The sequence below is a fragment of the Octopus sinensis genome, linkage group LG7 (genome assembly GCF_006345805.1).
Source record: "Octopus sinensis linkage group LG7, ASM634580v1, whole genome shotgun sequence".
In the NCBI taxonomy this organism is placed as follows: Eukaryota; Metazoa; Mollusca; class Cephalopoda; order Octopoda; family Octopodidae; genus Octopus; species Octopus sinensis.
Window position 1 is genome coordinate 102287381 of NC_043003.1, and position 14227 is coordinate 102301607.

General features: G+C 37.1%; 1 protein-coding gene across 2 annotated transcripts in view; it reads right to left on the reverse strand.

Annotated features, from left to right (window-relative positions):
* LOC115214498 (aryl hydrocarbon receptor nuclear translocator-like protein 1) overlaps positions 1 to 14227 on the reverse strand; it is a 730728-nt gene that overhangs the window by 20083 nt on the left and 696418 nt on the right. For both annotated transcript variants that reach the window (XM_029783697.2, XM_036505029.1), the window contains 3 exons: positions 7639 to 7789; positions 4995 to 5104; positions 1989 to 2055 (listed from right to left, as the gene is read on the reverse strand). In XM_029783697.2, the coding sequence (XP_029639557.1) occupies positions 1989 to 2055; positions 4995 to 5104; positions 7639 to 7789 (328 nt within the window). The remainder of the gene's footprint in view (positions 1 to 1988; positions 2056 to 4994; positions 5105 to 7638; positions 7790 to 14227) is intronic.

The window sequence follows — 14227 nt, forward strand, 5'->3', positions numbered from 1 at the left end:
TCTAAAATAAAACGAGGATGAAAATACCTGAATGTTTAAAAAATCTTAAGATGAATGATATGTATGTGCATGATGGGCATGCAATTTAAAGTGGCGATAACAATATATACACATTATATATATATATATATATATATATATAATATATATATATATATATATATATATATATATAGAGAGAGAGAGAGAGAGAGAGAGAGAGAAGGATATGCTATCTATCTGTGTGAGTGTGTAATTTCTGTTGGGAGGCGGAAACTGTGACCATGACTTTCGTAGTTCTGTGATTCGCGAAACTAATGACGTTAATGTTCTGATTGAATGAGTCCACATGTTCATGGAGGATCTTTCGATCTACAGCTGATGTTCACACCACATGTTTTCGGACGATTTACCTCCCTTGAATCGGTTCCCTCACTCCATTCTCATATTTCGTTACAAGTCGGCACTAAATTCTTGTGAATCGAACCCGCAATCATTCTCTTTACATCTTTGATACTTTTTTTTTAAAAAGCAAAAAAAAAAAAAAATTATATCCGCACATACAAGCAGTGCGCCAGTGTGGAATAAATTATATAATGCAATAAACTATACACGAAAGAAATTAAAGGCCTTCTCCAACCCAGGAGCTCAAAAGTATTCCGAACAACTCAAATCTAATTTTGGTCTGACAAAGATCGAATGATTGAACTTACAAGTTCCTCTAATATTTTTAGACTCTTTAAAATTTATTTCGTGGAAACACTCTACACTCCCCAGTGACTGTATTCATGACAAGGTTTCGATTCCCAGTTCTAATTATTTATGTTGCTATTACCCGAGATGAATGTCATTCTTCCATGTGAATCGAAGGTCTTCTGGCTTACTTCAGAACTTATTATAATTAATGATCTTCAGTAATAGGAAAATAAAGAACTGAATCAAATGCCTTATCTAGTTTGGCATCATATTGTTCTGAGTTCAAATTCTATTGAGGCATATTTTCAGATTTTTCAGGGAACCAAAAACAATTTGGGGTTTAAACCAGGTCACATATCAATCTACGTTCTATGAATGTGTGGCTGTGTTCAATAGGTGTGTGTGTGTGTGCTACTTGTGTATTTTCACGTAGACTGACTAGTTTCATCTAGTCTGCTACATTCAGTTTTCGAGTGTAGCCATATCACTTCATTTTCGTTATAAATATTCTTGAGTGTAACATGAATAATACAAATCTCATTCCCCTATATTCCTATAAATATGTTTTCTATCGCCTGTATAGAGAAATCACTCAGAACATCACGCCACCGTGGTAGTCCACCGTTTACACACTTGTATAAAAAGAAAAAGAAGTTTGATAGAAAAGCCAGCGTATTCTTGGTGTAAAATGGTAAATCCACATATCATAGAGGGGATTATTGTTTGAAAGAAAATGAAATTTTATGATGCTTTACTCAAAAACAATTACAACGTAAGTTAAATTGTCTTGGAATGGAAATAAAAACCCCAAATTTTGGAGTTACCAAATCTCCAAATAATAATTCATACATTCATTAAATCGCCACCCAAACAATTGTCAAAATATTCTGCAGTCGAAAGCTGAACTTTTAACGTCAATTTGAAAAGTCATTTTAGAATTATCTCCCTTGACATCATCCCTTCCTTTCTATTCCGAACATATTTACGGTCTTAACTCGTCCCGTCCAGCCTTCGTTATTTTCACTTGCTCTAACCGAGAAAGACTATGCAGGTCAGTATGAGTTCGTCTTACTCAGAGTGTCTCTCTGTGTAGATGAATACAGGAGTTGTATATTTTTCTGTTATCTAAGGTGTCTTAGATAATCCGGGCAAGGTTGTATGCAGTCGCCCATGCATACCGGATTTGTGTCTTGGAGGGTAACTTTCTAGGTGCAATCTCATGGTCATTCATATAAATATATGTGTATATCTACACATACATACATGTGAACGCTTGTTTACAAAGAAATGTGTATAACTGTATGTAAACCTACCTTATTGTTTCAGTGGCTTCTTCAGCAATTTGTCTTCCTATTCGGCCAGCACCCGTCCGTGTACCTGCTGTGATAAAAGGTAAAAGGGGAAAACTCATTATGCATATACATAGTGATGATGATGGCAACGATAACGATGCTGCTGTTGCTGATGATGATGTTTGCAATATGTTTTTAGTAAAAATATAACCACAATATAAAGTGACAAGTGACAGTAAATATGTTTGTTTGTTGGGTGATTGTTAAGGGCTCTCAGAGGCCATGGAAACAATTCCTTTCCTCAGATAAACCAATGAAAAAAATACTGGGTCAGTTATTGTTATGATATAATCATCATCATCATCATCATGCTAGCATGGGTTGGACGGTTCGACTGGGGTCTGGGAAGCCAGGAGGCTGCACTAGGCCCAGTCTGATCTGGCAGTGTTTCTACAGCTGGATGCCCTTCCTAACGCCAACCACTCCGTGAGTGTAGTGGGTGCTTTTTACGTGCCAGGCGAGGCTGACAACGGCCACGATCGGTTGGTGCATTTTACGTGCCACCGGCACGGAGGCCAGTTGTGGCGGCACTGGCAACGGCCACGTTTGGATGGTTCTTTTATGTGCCACTGGCACTGGTATCACAACTACAATTTCCACTGATTTTTGATCGATTTCGATTTCACTTGCCTCAACAGGTCTTTGCAAGCAGAGTTTTGTGTCCCAAGAAGAAAAGGTATGCATAAGTGGACTGGCTACATCCCAGGTAGAGGCCACGGGTTATGGTCTCACTTGTCCTGCCAGGTCTTCTCACACACAGCATACTTCCAAAGGTCTCGGTCACTAGTCATTGCCTCGGTGAGACCTAATGTATGAAGGTCATGCTTCACCACCTCGTCCCAGGTTTCCTGGGTCTACCTCTTCCTCAGGTTCCCTCAACCACTAGGGAGTGGCACTTTTTCACACAACTATCTTCATCTATTCTCGCCACATGACCATACCAGTGCAATCGTCTTTCTTGCACACAAAATATTTTAAAATAAATTATTGTCTGATAAAAGCTACCCAAAATCATTAACAATAACATCCTTATGGATGAAGTCTCCATAGCTGGAAAGCTGATCACACAAAGATGATCTGTACTTAATATAGCATATATAGATACTGTTCTGGAAATGATCAGCTAGTACCAGTGTTTGAGTTGGTTTTTGCTGTGTGATAAAGCAGCTGAGATAGATAGGATTAAGGTTAGTAAACAACATTAAACAACATCAGAGTTGAGGTAGTTATGGTTAGAAAGACGATCACACAACAATGATCAACTGAAACTAATACATTATGGTGTACAGTTCTGTGGGTATCCACACAAACTTACTTTGTTGTTGTTTCACCTCAAGTCATCCCTGATCAAGTTGACCTACGAGCGACATTAATCCAGCTTTGATCGTACAATATTTTTACAAACATATATCAATGAGTACCTTATCCAATGAGTACCTTATCCAATGTGTCCTTCCCTTTTTAAGGTTTTTTGACAAAAGTGAAGTTTTCTCATTGACTCAGTATTTCGTTGGGAATTGATATACAATAACAAAGCGTTATATATAACTTTACTTTTGATTTTATATTTTTTGTGGAGAGATACTAATTTATTTGAATTGCTAATCATATAATCCATTAAACTGTTTATTAATTTACCTTAGCTAGTGCCACCTTCTATCATTGATTCAGTATTCAACTAAGATGTTGGTGAGAGCTAACAGATACTGTTCAAAACGCCCCCTAGCCATGGCTATCATGCCTTTCCTTTAAATAAGTTGTTTCAGATGGTAAAGATTTTACTAAGATTGTATTTGGTAACTTATATAAACAAGATAAGAGACTATGTCCTACTTTGGTTCAACTGATACTTGCTTACATGTTAGAAGACATAGATTTCAATGCTATACAATCGTTAGAAATTCATCATCAATGTTTTATATCTGATTTTCCATACTGGTATGTGTTGGACGGTTTTTCTGAGGGAGTGTTTTACAACTGGATGCCTTCTCTGTTGCCAAACTTTTTAGTCATATCTTATGATATGCAGGACATGGTATATTTATTCATTCTAAATCTGGGATGTACATGGTTAATACATTTATGCTCATTTGTTCGCCATCTCTTCCCCTCTACATCTCTCTCTCTCTCACTCTTCCATCCTGCACATTATCTTCCTATTTTCTGATCTTTCTACTGGTCTATTATACGGTTGCTCGCCACCATTCCTGTGCTGCCACTTATCACCTCTTCTTTCCTGAGTTATTTCTTTTACCTTCCCCTGTATTGATATTTACTATCAACCACACCTTTACCCTTGGACATCATTCACAACAGTTATCCCAACCCCCAGTTCTAACCATCTGTCACTCTTCTCTCACACTCCTACGTTATTCTCCTCTCATACCCTTCCTCATCCTTGGTCTGTATTCTCTCTTATACTCACATTCTTGTATCTCTGGAGTATATTTTGGCACCTTGTTCCACTATCTTTATTTTCTTTCCAGTTACTTCTACATACTCTGATATAATGTGAGGTAGCTATGTAATCTCTATAGTAAGACAGGTGTACCTGTCCCTGTATCATCCTTTCACTTCTCAACACTAGGCATAAAACCACTGCTCCCAAAGGGGTTTCTTCCTTTTCTTTTCATTGCAAGTTACATGGTGACCTCACTTGTGCCAGTATCATGAAAAGGGATCCAACACACTTTGCAAAATGGTATTGTAGAACAGATAAGAGGATTGGGTGAAATAATCATATAGCAAGTTGCTGCTTTGTAAATTGGTTGGCATTAAGAGGAAACCTTGTCAAAGCAGATATTGGATTTCAATGTAGTCCTTAGCTTACTGGATCTTGTGAAACTATCCAACCCACGTCAGCATAAAAGACAGGCATTACATGATGATGATGATGGTGGTGGTGGTGGTGGTGGTGGAGAAGAAGAAGAATAAGAAGAAAAAATAGAAGTGGTTATTAATACTAACCAGACTGTGCTTCTTCAACTTTATTAGATGACGTACTTTCTACAGCAGCATCAACCTGCATTTGTTCACTTGATTCTGCTGCTTGGTTGGAACTTGTGACCTTTGGCATTCTGAAAGACAATTCATTTGAGAATGGTTTTAGCTGCTGGAATCATTTAACCTTTTGTTAACTAGCTGCCTGCTAACCAGCGCATCGATCAGTGCTTTTCCGGTAGCGCGGCGGCGCCAAAGCCATCGTTGGTAGCTCTGCATGCGGCCTGGGCTTGCCGTTGCCGCCACTCCCCATTGTGGCCGCGTCCGGCTGCCGCCCCCTCGCGGTGCAGTCGTGACATGGTTGTGGTGTCGGTTGCAGAGCGGCACTGGTGACTCGGTCGGCTTGGCCCGCATGAGCCCAGCGGTGGCACGCCGTCGCGTCCGGGCCAGTTGGTTGGTAAACGCAGCGCTTCTTAGAGGGACGGGCGGCAGAAAGCCGCACGAAGCAGAGCAATAACAGGTCTGTGATGCCCTTAGATGTCTGGGGCCGCACGCGCGCAACACTGGAGGTATCAGTGGGCGCGTCTCCCTCGGCCTGAGAGGGTCGGGAAACCTCTGAACCACCTCCCATGATAGGGATCGGGGCCTGGAACCAACCCCGTGAATGAGGAATTCCCGGTAGGTGCGGGTCATCAGCCCGCGTCGATCACGTCCATGCCCTTTGTACACACCACCCGTCGTTACTACCAATCGAACGGTCCGGTGAAGTCCTCGGTTCTGGCTGACGAGTCCGCTTACACGTGGCGGCGTTCCGCATTGTCGTTGGTGCATTCTCTGATGGCCCGGAGAAGACAACCGAACCTGATCGCTTACAGGAAGTAAATGTCGTAACAAATAAAAGTTGTAACTTTTGATGATACAAAATATAGATTATAATCTATAATCTATATTTTGTATCTTTTCATTTTTCTTGCTCACTTACATTCTGGTGTTTGCTAAATTTTCTTGAGAACATACCTTCCTTATTTGTAAGACCATAGTGGATCTTCTTCTAGCATAATGGATGTCCACTTACAGGTCATCCCTCTTATATGTATGTAATATAATTTTTCTGAAACTTCAGATTTTTCAATATGCTAGACTACTGGTTTTAAATTGATATTAAATAAATTAATATTCAATTGTTCACCCTTTTTATTTTAAATTTATATATATATATATATTGTTATATTTCGGAATGGTCATTTTGCCAGTTTAGCCAATAAAAACACAGGCACTATATATTTGGTGTTATTTTGCTTCAGTGTTATTTATTTTTTACATTAATCTTAATCTTATTTCGGCCAGAGTTCTTTCGTCACACTCCTGTGACCGCATCAGTGGTCCTTTGTTTTCTTCTTTCGTATTTGTGTCTCTCCTTACTAACCGTCAGCCACTTTGTATTTCTATTGTATGTCTTCATTTGCGCATGCTTATATCTCTATGTGCGTTTATGTTTAGTTAGTGTGCGTGTGTGGGGGGATGCCTGTAATATTTGTATCTTCTGTTTATATACGTTCATGTAATTTGTTTTTGTTGTTGTTTTTGTTTATTCTTATTTTGTTCATGTGTTTACATCCACTTATTATTATCATTACGTATGTATGTATGTATGTATAACAACAATACTAGTAATAATAATAATAATTTTAAAAAATCTTTAAAATTAAACAAAAAAAAACTTATATAGTTATTTATTTCTATTTGTTTATTTATCTGTGTGTTTTATTTATTATGTTTTTGGTTTTGTTTATATTGTAACCAGTTTATGGGGATCCTCTACCGTCATATGTTGTGGTGAGTTCCATTCCAGTTTCCTATTCTGGATAGGTTTATTTTCTATTATGTGTGTAGCTTCTGTAATTTGTCTGATTGTTGCATCTGTTCTATAAATTTCTATATCATGTTTTATATATATATATATATGTGTATATATATATATATATGTGTATATATATATATATATATATATATATATATATATATATATATATAATATATATATATATTATATATGATATATATATATATATATATATATATATATATAATATATATATATATAAAACATGATAAATAAGCATGTAGTTACATATAGTGTATATATAGCAATATATAATGTACACACTGGAAGTTGAGCTGATAACCCTCATAGCAGAGATAGAAGTGTTCAGTTTACATGACCTATGTAATATATCAGACATGATATGTTATCGTGTATAATAATCTGCTGTGGTTTAATGACTATACATCAATTAGCTAACATAATATCTGACTTACTCAGATATATCTATGATGAGATGGGAAGAGGAAAAAGATAAAGATGAGTTTCTCCCAAACTACAATGGACATGAATCAGTCACAAGAGGAGGCACAAAGCCAGAGATTTTAAGGGGACAGGTTAACCAGTGCTATTGACATCAATATTTAACTAATACTTTATTTTATCAACCCCAGGAGAAAGGCAAAACTTGATCTTAGCAAAGTTTGAACTGAAATGTGAAGTGCTAGGACTGATATAGCAAAACATTTTTTTCCTACCCTATAATCATTCTGCTTGCTTGATTGACAAAAGAAACAACATTAAAATTCAACAATAGTAGTAGTAGTAATAGTAATAAAAATCACTTACGGAACAACAGTGTTCGTAGTCACAATATATTCCACATCCTTCGTCCAAGGGTTCCGGAAACTAAAACATTTTGACCATAAATGCAGAAATGTTCCATCTTTGGCTTTAAACTGAAATATGTGTGTCTCAAGTTTGTCTTTAGTTTGTAAAACTGAAATGGAAGTATAAGTGGACAGTCAGCGATTGATAATTAGACAGAGATTTTAGATTTCAAAAATCATATGTGATATGTAGTTGTTTTAAAGAACTTAGCCATAAACAAAAGCTGAAAATATTTGGTATTCAACATCATAAAGAATGGTAATGAGTAGAAAGCTGAAAAATCTGTCAAGCAGTCACAGTTAAAGTTGGTCACAAATGAAAGGCTAGAGGCATTTGTTAGAATATTGTTTTATTAAATACAGGTCATAAATGAAATCTGAAAATTTTCTGTGACCACATTGAGTAAGATCTTTTCAAAGACAGGTCAGTAAATGGCTGTAGTTAAAACGATAATAAATAAGAGGTCAGCGATGCTGTTAAGGAGTTCTTATAAATATTTGTTGGATGATGTCTGTTAGTCCTATTTCAAGACTCACAATGTCTAAAGGGTGATCACCACTTACTGTATATTTTCAGAGAGAGTTGGATATGAATAAACAAGTATTTCGTTATCTATTGAGCTAGCCTAAAAGTTACAAAGAAAGTAATAGACTGAAAGACTGGTCTCAAAAGGTTGTCAACTAAAAGACTGGTCAAAGAAAGGTTGGCCATAGAAAGATCCAGAGTAATTGATTCGTTAAGTGTCTTATGGATGTTATGATTATTTTGTGTCACACATGGGATTCAAAAGACAACAGTTTTACAATCTTTGGCAAATTTTGAAGAAGAAAAGCTTACAGATTACATTTAAATCCCCATTGCAGTAAGGTTATGATTGTATTTAATTTAATGGTATGGGTTAATAGTTATATTATTTAGTAAATACAATGTTTATACAATGAATGACATAGAAAAAATATATTACTACATTGAAGTGCCATACACCTGAGTTGTGTTATATGTTATATTGCTGAGACAGGACATTTTTGTGTATGATTTAGAATGTATGTCAGTCTGCCTCCTTACCTGTTATCTTCTACTTTCATGCAAATGTACATAGATAATTCTGTATGATTATATATGTACATAAATATGTGCATATTTGTCAGTTTGTAACTCTAAATTTGCTTATGAACCGAAACACATACAACTTCATGTGAGATAAAGAAAGAAAATCATTTTGAAATGTTTGTGTGTGTGTGTGTGTGTGTGTGTGTCGATATGTATCATAGAAGCATTACAGCCATTTAAAGAATATATTCAAACAGAAGATGATTTCAATGTTTGATTAATTTCTACAGATGAACCTAAACATATTTCTGGGCCTACAGATGAACCTAAACATATTCATCCTTAAGCATGTCAATAGTTCCGTTATAACTAAATACCCACGAAAATACTATCTTCCCTTCCTGCATTTTTCATGCTAACTTCTGACCCTCCACCAACTTCATGTGCTCCATTGACTGAACATGTTACAACATATCACCACACCCCTCTTATGCATTATTGCATCTATGAGTCCTACTTCACATTTTTTCCATGTCTTCTTAGTAACAGTTAGGACATCTGACCATAGAAAATCTGCCTCAATGAATTCTGCCTGACCTATGTAAGCATTGAAAATTGGATGTTAAAATGAAGATGATGATGATGTCTTTCTTGTGTTGTTTTTTCCCTCTACCATTTGTACTGTTTGCTATTACCATACAGCCCCCTTTCAACTAGAATGTGTAATCCATTCTTATCACATGTTTATAGCATTACAGACGTGCATACATACTGGTTGATGCCATTAATACCCAGCTGCTCACATCACTCACTTGCACTCTATTTTATCACTCACCAAATACTCCATACACATTACTCACATCGTATTACCATACAATATCACCAATTTACTCATTGTCTCTAACACAGGTAACAATTCTCTGAACATTTAGCTTTTTCCTACTCTAGCTACAGATACTTCTGTAAACTTTCAAACTGTGTACACACACACACACACACACACACACACACATGCACACACACACACACACACACACAGACACACACACACACACATACACACACACGTAAACAACAGGTTGTGCTGTGCACAACGTAGATAAATCAAGGGTTGAACAGAACAAACACAACAAGGAGAAAACCCAGCCTTTTAACATTGCAAAACTGCTAGGACGTTCTGGACATTGACTGAGGAGGAAATCAGCTGCAAATGTTCCGGGTGCCTTGTTTTTGTCCAGTTTCCCAATTGTTAGTTTTCTGTATGTTGTGTTTTTTGTTGGTTTTCCACTTGCGGTGTTTTCTCCTTGTGTTCTTTTTGTTATGTGTGTGTGTGTGTGTGTGTGTGTGCATGTATGTGTGTGCATATGTGTGTGTATATATATATACATAGATATATATATATATATGTATGTATATGTATGTATGTATATGTATGTATGTATATGTATGTGTGTGTATATATATATATATATATATATATATACATATACAAATATAGATATAAATATATATGTAAACAAATGACGTGTATTGTGCTACATGGATGTATTAAGGGTTGGACAGAAAGAATACAAGGAGAAAAGTCAGACGAAAGCAGAGTAAATGGGAAAGTAAGCATAAACTAAATGGACAGGAAATTAGACAATGACACAATATGCAGAATATTCAGTCAAAAGCACAAACTATCATAGCAGTTTCACACCAATTACCTTCGATACTGCTTAATTTTACAGGTGCCAGTACTTTTATTAAGCTACTGGGAAAAAAACTAGTGAATGTGTGCTAAGACAGAAACAAACAAGACATTATATAAATACAAGAGACAACGGATTATACATATATAACAGTATGAAGCCTTATGACTTTATACAAACTAGAAAGAAAATAGTAATAATTATATATTTGTTTTGCAAGATTCTTGACGTGAAATCGTGTGTTGAAACAGATGTTGTTGTATTTCGGAATGGTCATTTTGCTAGTTTAGCCAATAAAAACACACGCACTATATATTTGGTGTTAATTTGCTTCAGCGTTATTCATTTTTTTACATTAATCTTAATCTTATTTCGGTCAGAGTTCTTTCGTCACACTCCTGTGACCTCATCAGTGGTCCTTTACTTTCTTCTTTGTGTGTCTCTCCTTACTAATGGTCAGCCATTTTATCAAATGTTAGTAAGGAGAGACACACAAGTAAAGAAGAAAACAAAGGACCACTGATGAGGTCACAGGAGTGTGACGAAAGAACTCTGGCCAAAATAAGATTATGCTGAAGCAAAGTAACACCAAATATATAGTGTGTGTGTTTTTATTGGCTAGACTGGTAAAATGACCATTCCTAAATAGTAATAATTATACGTATACCACAAATACAACTGAAAGAGCTTTGCAGTTCTTGAACAAACTAAGTGGGGTTGCACAAAGAGAAAATAGAGTAAGTCTTAGAGAACAGCATGGATATAGCAAAAGTGTGACCAGTCTCGTCAAAGGTAGGACAAAAAAGGACACCACTTTTCTGGGCACCTGTCATGTAGTATGGAATAGGAAGTGTTGAGAGGGGAAAAGAGGGGGTGACAGAGAGAGAGAGAGAACAAAGCAGAGCAAGAAAGAGAGAGAACAAAGAAACCGCTATGATATTTTGCATCTTTGAAGAGGAAAGCTAAGCTGTGAATATTCCATGGATTGTACCGTTGTCTAATTTCCTGTCCGTTTAGTTTTCTTCTACTTTTTCGTTTACTCTGTTATCGTCTAACTTATTCCTTGTTGTATTCTTTCTGTTCAACCCTAAATATATAGGTATATATATACATGTATATATGTATATATAGGTATATATATATATAGATATATAGGTATATATATATGTATATATGTCTGTGTTTGTGTTTGTCTCCCACAACTACTTGACTATGGGTGTTGTTTTGTTTATTTGTTTACATCCCCTAACTCTAACACTAACCCTAAACCCATAACTTAGTGGTTTGGCAAAAAAAGACCAACAAAATAAAGACAAGGCTTAAAAATATGTACTGGTATCAATTTGTTTAACAAAACCCTGCAAGGTGGTGCCCCAGCATGGCCACAGTCCAATGAGTGAAACAAATAGACAATAAAAGACGATACAAGGCATGGCTGTGTGGTAAGAAGCTTGCTTCCTAATAATGTGGTTCTGGGTTGAGTCCTACTGCATGCCACCTTGGGCAAGTGTCTTCTACTATTAGCCTCAGGCTGACCAATTGTTGTACATACATACATACATACATATGTATGTAGCCCATGTGGACCCATGCGAGCGGAAACGACCACTCGGAAGTCCTCTACGACGGTGGAGTTATGATTTCAGGAGGACGATTGGGATCACATGGATGAGAAAGGTGCGATCCAGGGAAGAGTGGACAGTGTGCTGTGACCAGCGGTGTCAACTGGATGCCCGACGGACTGGTTGGTCAAGATGATCAAGGTGATATATGTTTGTATGTTTGTTTGTATGTATATGTCTGTGTGTGTCTTTGTCTCTGTCACCCCATTACCTTTGGACAACTGGTGGTGGGTTTACATTCCTGTAACTTAGTGGTTTGGCAAAAGAGACTGATAGAATAAGTACCAGGCTTTAAAAAATAATTGTCCTGGGGTTGATTTGTTCAATTAAAACTATTCAAGACGTTGCACTAGCATGGCCATAAGCAAATGACTGCAACAAGTAAAAGAATTTATACATACTTTCAATGACAACCCAGTGTCACACATTTCTATTTTGCACCAGGCAAAATGTATTTTCCTTCTGAAACCCTCTATACAAGATACTGACCCAAATCCTTCCCTCTTAGAACCACACAGACTCATCAGTCTAGCACAGGTTATCGGCTGCCCTATTCTGCCTCCCTTCATTGGCACAAATATAAAGAGAAAACAACCCTTGGTGATATGGCTTTGATATAAAGAAACTACCACATCTGATCTGTGGGTTGTTGTTAACAGCGTATGTTGAGAGAAAAATAACTGCTACTACTACCACCACCACCACCACCACCACCACTACTACTACCATCACTACTACAACCATTACCACCACTGCCACTGCTACTACCATCACCACTGGCACCGTCACTACTACTACTACTCTACCACCACCACCACCGCCACTACCATCACCCCCTCATCCCACTCCTTCCAAAACAACAACAACAACAACACAATATTCCATAACCATGTCTCATTCTATTGCATTATCCAGAATGGAAATGTTCTTTGCGACTACTCCACAATAATATGTTTGGAATTAATAATCTTCTTGAACATTTTATCAAATTTGATTTCTTGTCTCCGATCATTATTGATGTCATTAATTTCTGCTCTTTCTCTATTTGCTCTTTTCAACTCTCTAATTGTACATGATTGTACTGCTGATCATATCGCTTCTGATTAAGTGCTACATGACAATTTATCAAATTCTGCTTTAGGTTAGGATGTTTCCTTCATTTATTTACTTCACAGTAGTAGTAGTAGTAGTAATAATAATAATAATAATAACAACAGCTTTTTTTTGCTTCATGTATGTTAATGTCATGACTGTACGTATATCTCTTTGTGTTTTGTCAAGTACTGAGGTGCTCAAGTTATGCCAAACTTCATTGAGCTACTTCAGTTTAGTTCTTCCTCCACCGCCTCCTCCTCCTCCTCTCTCCTTCAACACCACCAAGAGCAGCAACAGCGTGGAGGCGCACTGGCCCAGTAGTTAGGGCAGCGGACTTGTGGTCGGAGGATTGCGGTTTTGATTCCCAGACTGGGCGTTATGTGTGTTTATTGAGCGAAAGCACCTAAAGCTCCACGAGGCTCCAGCAGGGGGTGGTGGCAACCCCCTCTTTTGCTCCAACTTTCTCTCACTCTTTCTTCCTGTTTCTTGTCCCCAACTTCCTACACAACCGCTGAGCCTGGATGCGCATTCATCCATCCGTCGATGTTCTCGGTGTCGGGGGTGACCTGCTTTCTCTTCTGCAGGTCTTATGAATAGCAAAGGACCACATTTCGGACTTCTCCCATCTTGCGAGCTCTGGGACAAAGACCGTTCGCTCAACAGCAACAGTACCACCACCAGCAGCAGCGGCATGGGTTGAGAGTTTGACAGGATGTGATGAATCCAAGGATAGTATCATGCTTCACTTTTTACTTTGGCATCATTTTTACAATCTGATATTCTTCCTAATGCCAACAACTTTGACTCGTGTTCTAGCAGCTTTTTTTTGTGCTGCCAACACTAGTGAGATTTGCTCAGTTGGTCCATTGATTGGTTGAGAAAAATCAAACGACCTGGAGAATTAATGCTACTTTTATCAGAGTCATTTCTGGTTTTCAATAATGAACCTATAATGACTACAGGAAACAGCTGGAAGTCAAATTTATATATATATATATTATATATATATATATATATATATATATTATATATATATATATCTTGAATTTTAAGATTTTGTTTAGGCATAAAATTTCTAATAACATG